Genomic DNA, 12,950 nt, shown 5'->3' on the forward strand with positions numbered 1-12,950 from the left:
TTGTTCTGTGTCGTGTTTGTGTCTTCTCTCAATTGCAGTTTATTGCAGTTCTGAGTGTTGCTGGGTCAGGTTTGGTTTTGGAATTGGATTGCATTGTTATGGTATTGCTGTGTAGTGGTTTGTTGGATTGATAAAGAACAAACAAAAACAAAAATAATAAAAAAAAAAAAGAGAATCGATTCTGAATCGCATAACGTATTCGATTCGATTCGTATTCGAATCCATTTTTTCCCCACACCCCTATTATTTGTATAGCCCTATTTCACCAGTGTCTCAAAGGGCTGCACAAACCACAACGACATCCTCGGTAAAGCCCACATAAGGACAAGGAAAACTGTCGGTGACAGTGACAATGATGACTATGAGAAACCTTGGAGAGGACCGCATATGTGGGCAACCCCCCCCCCAACAATATAATGTTTTATACTGTTGTTGAACTATTTTGATTGTTTCTCATCTGTTTTTGTTAAAATTTGTAAATAAACATTTAAAAAAAAAAAGTCCACTCGTGTGAATGGAATTCATGTTCAATATTAAAAAAGACGTCTTAACTCAAGATTAGTACATAAAATTATATATACTTTTATTTTACATATGACTATATATGCCACTGTGTACTGTACGTTTTGATTGATTGAAACTTTTATTAGTACATTGTTGTGAATGTTGTCTGTCCATCTGTGTTGGCCCTGCGATAAGGTGGCGACTTGTCCAGGGTGTACCTCGCCTTCCGCCCGATTGTAGCTGAGATAGCCACCAGCGCCCCCTGCAACCCTAAAAGGGAATAAGCGGTAGAAAATTGATGGATGGATGGATGGTTCTCAACCTTTTTTCAGTGATGTACCCCCTGTGAACATTTTTTTAATTCAAGTACCCCCTAATCAAAGCAAAGCATTTTTGGTTGAAAAAAAGAGATAAAGAAGTAAAATACAGCACTATGTCATCAGTTTCTGATTTATTAAATTGTATAACAGTGCAAAATATTGCTCATCTGTGGTGGTCTTTCTTGTACTATTTGGAAAAAAAGATGTAAAAATAACTAAAAACTTGTTGAAAAAGTGACAAGTGATTCAATTATAAATAAAGATTTTTACACATAGAAGTAATCATCAACTTTGGAGATTGTAATAGAGATCCATCTGGATTCATGAACTTCATTCTAAATATTTCTCCACCAAAAAAAGAAATCTTTAACATCAATATTTATGGAACATGTCCACAAAAATTCTAGCTGTCAACACTGAATATTGCATTGTTGCATTTCTTTTCACAGTTTATGAACTTACATTCATAATTTGTTGAAGTATTATTCAATAAATATATTTATAAAGAATTTTTGAATTGTTGCTATTTTTAGAATATTTTTTAAAACTCTCATGTACCCCTTGGCATACCTTCAAGTACCCCCAGGGGCACACGTACCCCCATTTGAGAACCACTGTACTAGTAGATTGCACAGTTCAGTACATATTCCGTACAATTGACCAATAAATGGTAACACCCCAATAAGTTTTTCAACTTGTTTAAGTCCACGTTAGTCACTTCATGGTACAAATCAAATGCGTTATCAGCAGGATTTAAGGAATAACATTCCAAAACAGAATTACATACATTTCATTAGATTAGAATTGATTAACGTGGACCCTGACTTAAACAAGTTGAAAAATGTAATCGGGTGTTACCATTTAGTGGTCAATTGTACGGAATATGTACTGAACTGTGCAATCTACTAATAAAAGTTTCATTCAATCAATCAATTCATCTGTAGTCCCATGGCCGTGATGTAAAAAAAATGCAGTAAAATTTGAGAAATAGGTAAACAAAAGCACACAATACATATACTATATGATAAAAAATAAACATCACAACATAATATTTATCTTAGCATCAATGCGAGCTCATCTTTTAGTGCTGGCAGCTGTCGGCGTTGATAAGCATTATTTTTACACTTCCCACTCAGTGAGGGGAAACGCCGGTTCTTCCAAGTGAGTCCTTGAACGCAGCATTGTGACAGAAGTGTAGGGTGTCCGTGGGACTCCAAAAATGTTCACCCTGCATGACTTCTTCATCATTTTAAAGTTAAAAGTAAAACTACCAATGATTGTTACACACACACTAGGCATACTTGCCGACCCTCCTGATTTTTTCGGGAGACCCCCGAATTTCAGTGCCCCCGTGGCAACCATTCTCCCAATTTCCACCCGGACAACAAAATTGGGGGCGTGCCTTAAAGCCACTGCCTTTAGCGTCCTTTACACGTCCGCTTTTTCTCCATACAAACAGCGTCTCGGCCCAGTCGCATAATATACGGGGCTGTTACAGACACACATAAGTGAATGCAAGCCATACTTGGTCAACAGCCATACAGGTCACACTGAGGGTGGCCGTACAAACAACTTTAACCTTGTTACAAATATGCACCACACTGTGAACCCACACCAAACAAGAATGACAAACACATTTCGGTAGAACATCCGCACCATAACACAACAGAACAAATACCAAGAAACTCTTGCAGCACTAACTCTTCCGGGACGCTACAATATACACTCCCGTTACGAGGTCTCAAGGTTGGCAAGTATGACACTAGGTGTGTAGAAATGTGTCCTCTGCATTTGACCCATCCCCTTGCTCACCCCCTTGGAGGTGAGGGGAGCAGTGAGCAGCAGCAGTGGCCGCGCCCGGGAATCATTTTTGGTGATTTAACCCCCAATTCCAACCCCTTGATGCTGAGTGCCAAGCAGGGAGGTAATGGCTCCTATTTTTATAGTCTTTGGTATGATTTTGCTGGGATTTGAACTTAAAACTTGCCGATTTCAGGGAAGACACTCTAACCCAGGGGTGTCAAACGTACGGCCCGAGGGCCGGATCAGGCCCGCGAACAGGTTTTATCCGGCCCGCGGGATGAGTTTGCCAAGTATAAAAATGAACATGAAATTTTTGAAAGAAACAGCTGTTCTAAATGTGTCCACTAGATGTCGCAATAGCAATTCTTTGTATCTTTGTAGATGATGCTACATATGTACAAAATAAACCACATGATGTTTGTACATCAGTCGAGGAAACTGATCAAACTACATAAATAACATACTGTAATTTGATTTTCATATAATTTTTTCATCTTGATAGATTAAAAATTAACACTAATGAGTTGAATGATGAACATTGTCACATAATTTTTCAGAAAATATAAATAACGACAAATAAAGATAGAAACCGCAACATTAAGTGTAAAAACACCCAATTTGTAACATTTCAGAATGTGCTTATTCTATTTTCAAACAAATAAAACAATCTGAAGTTGTCTTTATTTTTAAGTTATCATGCCATGATTTTAACAGTCCGGCCCACTTGGGAGTGGATTTTTCTCCAAAAAATGAGTTTGACACCCCTGCTCTAAGCACTGAGTTTTATGTTGCATTCTGACATGTTTTCATGTTGTTTTTTGTAGAATATTGTCTTACAATCAATGCTTTGATTGCTTATTATTTCTCCGCACGTCTTGTTGTTGCCGTGGAAAGCCCTTATTATAATATTTGGATTGGCATAATTTATTGCATTGTGTAACTCTAAAAAAGGGTTTGGATTCTCCTCTCTTGCGTGGAGCTCAGCCCGTCAGAACACGAGTTTGCTCCAGCAGCTGCTTCCGCATCTGAAACATCAAACAAAGACATTATTCTATTATTATTATTCGAGCATGACTCGGACTGGATATCCACGTGTGCGCTATCGTCAATACCGGTTTCCTCTTGGTCTGCATCATTTCCTGCTGTTGCCTCAGCCGGACTGCCTCCAGACTCATGCGGCCCCCTGATAACGGTAACACACACAAACACAATCGTTACATTTAGGGGTGTTCCGGTCTCGTATTGATATCAGATATCAGTCCGATATCAGCCGCAAGTGTTGAACGATATCGGCTAGCAGTTAACAGGTAAATGTCCTCCAATAAGCTCACAAGATATTTATTAGGGTCCTTGGCCCATGGCAAAGGACTCCACATTTTTTAGGGTCCTTGGCCCATGGCAAAAGACTCCACAGGAGTCCTTTGCCATGGGCCAAGGACCCTATTGAAACTGGTGCGTTTTATTATTATTCCGCACCTATGCGCTGTAATTTGACCCCCTTAACATGCTTCAAAACTCACCAAATTTGACACACACATCGGTCTGGCATGCCTTCCCAACTTATTAGGTAGCCAAACCGGAAAAATCAAAATTTCGCGCTACAGCCCCCTAGGAAGGAAAGAAAAACAGACTGCTTGTAACTTCCGTTAGGAGTGTCGTACAGACATGAAACAAAAACTGTCACGTAGGTCTAACTTAGACCTACATTTCATAATCTACCTTCTAGGGCAAAAATCAACAGGAAGTTGGAAAAAAACCCTTCAAAACTAAATTTTCGCAAAAAATTAAATTTTTGCCTCTTTGAGCTGAAATTTGACCCCCTTAAAATGCTTCAAAACTCACCAAACTTGGCACACACATCAGGACTTGCAGAAATTGCGATCTAATGAAAAAAAACAAAAAAACAAAAAACTCAAAATTGCGCTCTTGCGCAATTTTTGATCAAAACACAGCAAAAACTGCTTCGAGGAAGAAAACACAGACAAAACTGCTTGTAACTTCCGGTGGGAATGCCGGAAAGACATGAAACAAAAGCTTCTATGTAGGTCTCACTTAGACCTACATTTAGATAATTGACATCCTTCGGCAAAAATCAACAGGAAGTTAAAAATTACCCCTTCAAAATAAAAGTTTTGTAAAAACCCGTCACCTTTTTCAAACGTAAACTCCTCAGAGTGCGTTTGTCGTTTCGGCTTCAAACTCGCACAGGACAGAGATTGAACCCTTTTCATTAAAACTATCCAACAAAGTTTTGATTATTGCTCCAGTTTTGATTTTACGCGCCTTCAAAGAACCCCTGCGCAAAGTTTCCTAAAAACGGTCATTTTTGCCTCTTTGAGCTGTAATTTGACCCCCTTAACATGCTTCAAAACTCACCAAATTTTACACACACATCAGGACTGGCGAAAATTGCCATCTAATAAAAAACCAAACCCCAAAAGTCAAAATTGCGCTCCAGCGCCCCCTAGGAAAAAACCCAGACAAAACTGCTTGTAACTTCTGTTAGGAATGTCGTAGAGACATGAAACAAAGACCTCTATGTAGGTCTGACCTAGACCAGGGCTTGGCAGCGGCCAAAGGCGGACCCAACCAACGCTGCTTGCAGCTTTAATTTTCTCTTATTTTAGTCATTTACAAAATGTAAACATGGTAGCCTATAGAGCAGGGGTCACCAACGCGGTGCCTGCGGGCACCAGGTCGCCCGTAAGGACCAGATGAGTCGCCCGCTGGCCTGTTCTAAAAATAGCTCAAATAGCAGCACTTACCAGTGAGCTGCCTCTATTTTTTAAATTGTATTTATTTACTAGCAAGCTGGTTTCGCTTTGCTCGACATTTTTAATTCTAAGAGACAAAACTCAAACAGAATATGAAAATCCAAGAAAATATTTTAAAGACTTGGTTTTCACTTGTTTGAATAAATTAATTTTTTTTTTTTACTTTGCTTCTTATAACTTTCAGAAATACAATTTTTGCGAGAAAATACAATCTTAAAAATGATTTCAGGATTTTTGAACACATATACCTTTTTAATTCCTTCCTCTTCTTTCCTGACAATTTAAATCAATGCTCAAGTAAATATATTTTTTTATTGTAAAGAACAATAAATACATTTTAATTTAATTATTCATTTTAGCTTCTGTTTTTTCAACTAAGAATATTTGTGATATATTTCTTCAAATTTATTATGATTAAAATTGACCCAAAATATTCTGGCAAATCTAGAAAAACTGTAGAATCAAATTTAAATCTTGTTTCGAAGTCTTTTGAATTTCTTTTAAAATTTTTGTTCTGGAAAATCTAGAAGAAATAATGATTTGTCTTTGTTAGAAATATAGCTTGGTCCAATTTGTTATATATTCTAACAAAGTGCAGATTGGATTTTAACCTATTTAAAACATGTCATCAACATTCTAAAAATAATCTTAATCAGGAAAAATGACTAATGATGTTCCATGAAATTTTTTTTTTTAAATTTTTTCAAAAAGATTCAAATTTTTTTCGGTTGAATTTTTAATTTTAAAGAGTCGAAATTGAAAATAAACTATGTTTCAAAATTTAATTTTCATTTTTTTCGTGTTTTCTTCTCTTTTAAAACCGTTCAATTAAGTGTTTTTTCATCATTTATTCTCTACAAAAAACCTTCCATAGACGGAAAGAAAATGTATGACGGAACGACAGACAGTAATACCCTTTTTTTTTTTTTTATATATATATATTTATCTGTTTCTATATATATTTATTGTGAGAAATCATTAAGATGATCAGTGTTTCCACAAAGATAAATATCATTAATTATTAACAATAACATAGAGTTAAAGGTAAATTGAGCAAATTGACTATTTCTGGTCATTTATTTAAGTGTGTATCAAACTGGTAGCCCTTCGCATTAATCAGTACCCAAGAAGTAGCTCTTGCTTTCAAAAAGGTTGGTGACCCCTGCTATAGAGAGATCAAGAGTTCTTAACCTTTTTGACCTCTTGACCCAACTTTTCCACTACAGAGGGAACTGGGGCCACACTTGAATATTGCCACTGAATTATGGTAATAATCTTGCCCTTCATTTTAATCGTATTCAATATTTATATTTAACGTACTTACACACTGCACCGGGTTGGGAAGGAGACCCTGCCCCAAGAAAAGGAGGAGTTCAAGTACCTCGGAGTCTTGTTCACGAGTGAGGGAAGAGTGGATGGGGAGATCGACAGGTGGATCGGTGCAGTGTCTTCAGTAATGCGGACGCCGTATCGATCCGTTGTGGTGAAGAAGGAGCTGAGCCGGAAGGCAAAGCTCTTAATTTACTGCTCGATCTACGTTCCCATCTTCATCTATGGTCATGAGCTTTGGGTGATGACCCAAAGGACAAGATCACGGGTACATGGAGAGGAGCAGATGAGATGGTTCAGGCATCTGCTCAGGATGTCACCCGAACGTCTCCCTAGGGAGGTGCTTAGGGCACGTCCGACCGGTAGGAGGCCACGGGGAAGACCCAGGACACGTTGGGAAGACTATGTCTCCCGGCCGGCCTGGGAACGCCTCGGGATCCCCCGGGAAGAGCTGGACGAAGTGGTTGGGGAGAGGGAAGTCTGGGCTTCCCTGCTTAGGCTGCTGCCCCCGCGACCCGACCTCGGAAAAGGATGGATGGATGGACACACTGCAAAAAGTCAGTCTTCAAAAACAAGAAAAAAAATACAAAAATGGTGGGGTATTTTATTTGAAAGAAGCAAAATTATCTGCCAATAGAACAAGCACATTTGACTTGTCATGACCAGTGTTTTTCAACCTTTTTTGGAGCCAAGGCACATTTTTGTTCACTGAAAAAATGCGTAGGCACACCGCCGGCACCAAACATTAAAAATGTAAACTCGGTAGTTGATATTGACAGTATTGGGGCGGTATGGCTCGGTTGGTAGAGCGGCCGTGCCAGCAACTTGAGGGTTGCAGGTTCGATCCCCGCTTCCGCCAACCAAGTCACTGCCGTTGTGTCCTTGGGCAGGGCACTTTACGCACCTGCTCCCAGTGCCACCCACACTGCTTTAAATGTAAAAATTAGATATTGGGTTTCACTATGTAAAGCGCTTTGAGTCACAAGAGAAATTCACTTCACTAAAAAGTCATCGTCGCAATTGTTGGATATGAATTCAAAGCATAACCAAGCATGCGTCACTATAGCTCTTGTCTCAAAGCAAGTGTCACGACATCGAGCTGTGACTTATTTGGAGTTTTTGGAGTCTTCCTGTGTGTAGTGTCTTTGTTTTAGCATCCATCCATCTTCTTCCGCTTATGGGGTCGCGGGTGCAGCAGCCTAAGAAGGGAAGCCCAGACTTCCCCCTCCCCAGCCACTTCGTCCAGCTCTTCCCGGAGAATCCTGAGGCGTTCCCAGGCCAGCCGGGAGACATAGTCTTCCCAACGTGTCCTGGGTCTTCCCCGTGGCCTCCTACCGGTCGGACGTGCCCGACACACCTTCCTAGGGAGGCGTTCTGGTGGCATCCTGACTAGATCCCCGAACTACCTCATCTGGCTCCTCTCCAAGTTTCTCACCCTATCTCTGAGGAAGATTCCCGCGACCCGGCGGAGGAAACTCACTTTGGCCGCTTGTACCCGTGATCTTGTCCTTTCGGTCATAACCCAAAGTTCATGACCATAGGTGAGGACGGGAACGTAGATTGAGCGGTAAATTGAGAGCTTTGCCTTCCGGCTCAGCTCCTTCTTCACCACAACGGAACGATACAACGTCCGCATTACTGAAGACGCCGCACCGATCCGGCTGTCGATCTCACGATCCACTCTTCCCTCACTCGTGAACAAGACTCCTAGGTACTTGAACTCCTCCACTTGGACCAGGGTCTCCTCCCCAACACGGAGATGGCACTCCACCCTTTTCCGGGCGAGAACCATGGACTCGGACTTGGAGGTGCTGATTCTTATCCCAGTCGCTTCACACTGGGCTGATCCCGGCCAGATGAAGCCATCAGGACCACATCATCTGCAAAAAGCAGAGACCTAATCCTGCAGCCACCAAACCGGATCCCCTCACCGCCTTGACTGTGCCTAGAAATTTTGTCCATAAAAGTTATGTACAGAATCGGTGACAACAGAGTCCAACCTTCACTGGAAACGTGTCCGTGTTTGTTTAAACAATCGAGACTATTTTAAGTCGTGCGGACGCTATCCTTCTTTGGGTGGAAATTCTCTATTATCATGTCATGTTCGGATGTACTTTGTGGACGCTGTCTCTGCTGCACAGTAAGTCTTTGCTGTCGTCCAGCATTCTGTTTTTGTTCACTTTGGAGCCTGTTCAGTATCAGTTTCGTTTTCCACTTCAATGCCTTTTTTAGGGGTACTCGCCTTTTGTTTATTTTTGGTTTAAGCGTCAGATACGACGTTTACAAAGCAATTAGCAACCTGCTGCCACTTACTGATAAGGAAGAGTATTACACGGTTACTTTGCCACACTTTATTTGCAGATTATAATTACTGGTTTGGGTCAAATATTTTTTAACCCAAATAGGTGAAATTACATAATCTCCCACGGCACACCAGACTGTATCTCACGGCACAGCGGTGTGCCACGGCACAGTGGTTGAAAAACACTTATGTAGACCACAAGGAAGTGTTTTAAATGTAGGGAAAAAAAACAATAATATGACCCCTTTAATGTGCTTTTTGTATTAACATAGACCCGGGACCCGCAAAAGGTGGTGCGCCATATAATCCTATGGTCCGAAAAATTCGGTAGTTATACAAACCCCGTTTCCATATGAGTTGGGAAATTGTGTTCGATGTAAATATAAACAGAATACAATGATTTGCAAATAATTTTCAACCCATATTCTGTTGAATATGCTACAAAGACAACATATTTGATGTTCAAACTGATAAACATTTTTTTTTTTTTGCAAATAATTATTACCTTTAGAATTTGATACCAGCAACATGTGACACAGAAGTTGGGAAAGGTGGCAATAAATACTGATAAAGTTGAGGAATGCTCATCAAACACTTATTTGAAACATCCCAGGGGTGTGCAGGCTAATTGGGAACAGGTGGGTGCCATGATTGGGTATAAAAACAGCTTCCCAAAAAATGCTCAGTCTTTCACAAGAAAGGATGGGGCGAGGTACACCCCTTTGTCCACAACTGTGTGAGCAAATAGTCAAACAGTTTAAGAACAAAGTTTCTCAAAGTGCAATTCCAAGAAATTTAGGGATTTCAACATCTACGGTCCATAATATCATCAAAAGGTTCAGAGAATCTGAAAAAATCACTCCACGTAAGTAGCATGGCAGGAAACCAACATTGAATGACCCAGACCTTTTGATCCTTCAGACGGCACTGTATCAAAAACCGACATCAATCTCTAAAGGATATCACCACATGGGCCCAGGAACACTTCAGAAAACCACTGTCACTAAATACAGTTTGTCGCTACATCTGTAAATGCAGGTCAAAGCTCTACTATGCAAAGCGAAAGCCATTTATCAACAACATCCAGAAACGCCGCCGGCTTCTCTGGGCCCGAAGTCATCTAAGATGGACTGATGCAAAGTGGAAAAGTGTTCTGTGGTCTGACGAGTCCACATTTCAAATTGTTTTTGGAAATATTCGACATCGTGACATTCGGACCAAAGGGGAAGCAAACCATCCAGACTGTTATCGACGCAAAGTTCAAAAGCCAGCATCTGTTATGGTATGGGGGTGCATTAGTGCCCAAGGCATGGGTAACTTACACATCTGTGAAGGCACCATTAATGCTGTAAGGTACATACAGGTTTTGGAACAACATCCAAGCGCTGTCTTTTTCATGGACACCCCTGCTTATTTCAGCAAGACAATGCCAAGCCACATACAGCACGTGTTACAACAGTTTGGCTTCGTAAAAAAAGAGTGCGGGTACTTTTCTGGCCTGCCTGTAGTCCAGACCTGTCTCCCATTGAAAATGTGTGGCGCATTATGAAGCTTAAATACGACAGCGGAGACTGTTGAACAACTGAAGCTCTACATAAAACAAGAATGGGAAAGAATTCCACTTTCAAAGCTTCAGCAATTAGTTTCCTTAGTTCCCAAACGTTTATTGAGTGTTGTTAAAAGAAAAGGTGATGTAACACAATGGTGAACATGCCCTTTCCCAACTACTTTGGCACGTATTGCAGCCATGAAATTCCAAGTTAATTATTATTTGCCCAAAAAAAATAAAGTTTATGAGTTTGAACATCAAATATCTTGTCTTAGTAGTGCATTCAACTGAATATGGGTTGAAAAGGATTTGCCAATCATTGTATTCTGTTTATATTTACATCTAACACAATTTCCCAACTCATATGGAAACGGGGTTTGTGAAAAAGAAAGTCTGACGACAAAACAAAATCAATCCCTGTTTTGTTTTCTCACCAACTGTGCTGGGTTGGATGGTGACGTACGCCATCGCTCTGCTCAGCCTCAGCTCCTCCAGAGCGGCGAGCTCGGCATCCGCCTCTGCTCCAACAAGCACACGGGCTTCAAACGCATGCACGCCAACACTTTTTTTGTTTGTTGTTACCGTTTCAAGTGCAGGGCAACTCACTTTTTTGGATCTCCCGTCTCTTCTTGGGGTCAGGGGGGATGACAGTGAAGGCGTTGTGGCTGAAACCAGACACAGACGTGATCATCGGAAGGCGTCAGAATCATTTTGCCAAGCCAGGAGTGTGCAACAGTTGGGGTGCACAGGAGTGGATTTGAGGTGTCTACTTTGATCCGCATTACGGTCAGGTCAAAGTTCAAAGCCTCAGCTGTTTACATGAGCAACAGATGGCCTCGGCTAAAGACACACACACACAAACACACGCGCACACACACACAAATCCTTTAATTACAGGATGTTTCCATAAAACGGATACTTTACATGAAAAACACAATGGAGTTAGGTCACAATCAAGCCGGTGTCACCTCTGGATTGCAAGCTTCTTCTGAGTCTGGACGCCCCCTCGCCCCCTCTGCCCAGGACCCTCGCTCCCTTCCCGCCACTCTGCATGTAAGCCCCGCTTTCCTTTCAGTCCGTCGGGTCCGGGGGCAGCGGAGCTGGACCTGGTCCTGCGTTCAAAGCTCACCTTGGAGGGACCCCCCTTCTGGGGCGCTCTGGGACAGCTGGCTGCTCTGTTTCCACGCAACGGGGGGACTCTGAGCGTTTTGGTCCTGGTTCTCGGCTCGGATGGAGCGTCCAAAGTCTGTTTGTGTCTGCCAACCTTTGCGGAGTGCATTTTTCTTCTTCTATAGGCTCTCTATTCCAAAAAAAAGTATCTCCTTCTGACTGGGATAAGTTCTTTTTGCAACTATGTAGTCCACTTTTATGTGTCAGTCATCTGGTTGCTATGGAGCTCAAACCACATTAACGCCTCTGAAAAGTTGGATACAAGCTTAAGTAGAACTTCTGGTCAGAACCTTCACAATAAAAGTCACAAACCGTCAATTAATACATGCCAATGAACCCAAAGGGCAGGGGGACACAAACTATATGTATGCTTATACATTTAAAATCAGCATGTTCATATAATTTCTTATAAACATGTATTATATATGTTTACATACTGTAACTTTTTTTCTGTACTGTATATAAATTAATGCACTTCTGAATTTGGCGTTAAACCGTACTTCTTTACCCTGTGTTTTTTATGCAAGTGTACTAACAATAAATTGACTCTTAATATATCATCACCGCTCGGGATGGTCTCCTGCTGGCCCACTCTGGACTGGACTCTCACTATTATGTTAGATCCACTATGGACTGGACTCTCACTATTATGTTAGATCCACTATGGACTGGACCCTTACTATTATGTTGGATCCACTCTGGACTGGACTCTCACTATTATGTTAGATCCACTATGGACTGGACTCTCACTATTATGTTAGATCCACTATGGACTGGACCCTTACTATTATGTTGGATCCACTATGGACTGGACCCTTACTATTATGTTGGATCCACTATGGACTGGACTCTCACTATTATATTAGATCCACTATGGACTGGACTCTCACTATTATGTTGGATCCACTATGGACTGGACCCTTACTATTATGTTGGATCCACTATGGACTGGACTCTCACTATTATGTTGGATCCACTGCGGACAGGACTCTCACTATTATGTTGGATCCACTATGGACTGGACTCCCTCTATTATGTTAGATCCACTATGGACTGGACTTTCACTATTATGTTAGATCCACAATGGACTGGACTCTCACTAATATGTTAGATCCACTATGGACTGGACTCTCGGTATTATGTTGGATTCACTATGGACTGGACTCTCACTAATATGTTAGATCCACTATGGACTGGAC

The 12,950-nt window shown here is 41.1% G+C and overlaps 1 protein-coding gene across 4 annotated transcripts; it reads right to left on the reverse strand.

Moving 5' to 3' along the window:
* Positions 1–3,291: 3,291 nt before the first annotated feature.
* Positions 3,292–12,115, reverse strand: zgc:194621 (uncharacterized protein LOC795037 homolog). 4 transcript variants are annotated; one of them, XR_009809768.1, is made up of 6 exons: positions 11,550–12,079; positions 11,188–11,246; positions 11,016–11,099; positions 4,148–4,235; positions 3,740–3,810; positions 3,292–3,652 (listed from the first exon to the last, which is right to left on the reverse strand). XR_009809768.1 is itself a non-coding variant. In XM_061921374.1 (5 exons), exons 1-5 carry the CDS (start codon positions 11,858–11,860, stop codon positions 3,608–3,610), a joined length of 570 nt encoding a protein of 189 aa, XP_061777358.1. In that variant the 5' UTR covers positions 11,861–12,035; the 3' UTR covers positions 3,292–3,607. The 4 variants fall into 4 exon arrangements, 3 of the variants coding, with proteins under 3 accessions (XP_061777358.1, XP_061777359.1, XP_061777360.1); XM_061921374.1 differs by lacking the exon at positions 4,148–4,235 and having other exon boundaries at positions 11,550–12,035; XM_061921375.1 differs by lacking the exons at positions 4,148–4,235; positions 11,016–11,099 and having other exon boundaries at positions 11,550–12,115.
* Positions 12,116–12,950: the final 835 nt, after the last annotated feature.

Source organism: Nerophis ophidion, linkage group LG15 (assembly GCF_033978795.1).
Source record: "Nerophis ophidion isolate RoL-2023_Sa linkage group LG15, RoL_Noph_v1.0, whole genome shotgun sequence".
NCBI classification, from domain to species: domain Eukaryota; kingdom Metazoa; phylum Chordata; class Actinopteri; order Syngnathiformes; family Syngnathidae; genus Nerophis; species Nerophis ophidion.

Excerpts from the sequence above, each read along its gene's own strand:
- zgc:194621 (XM_061921374.1), bottom strand. The coding sequence starts at position 11,860 with ATGCACTCCGCAAAGGTTGGCAGACACAAACAGACTTTGGACGCTCCA. Across the intron at positions 3,811-11,015 it reads CATCCAACCCAGCACAGTTG|GGGGCCGCATGAGTCTGGAG; the intron begins GTGAGAAAACAA and ends TACCGTTATCAG. Across the intron at positions 3,653-3,739 it reads TGCAGACCAAGAGGAAACCG|ATGCGGAAGCAGCTGCTGGA; the intron begins GTATTGACGATA and ends TTGATGTTTCAG.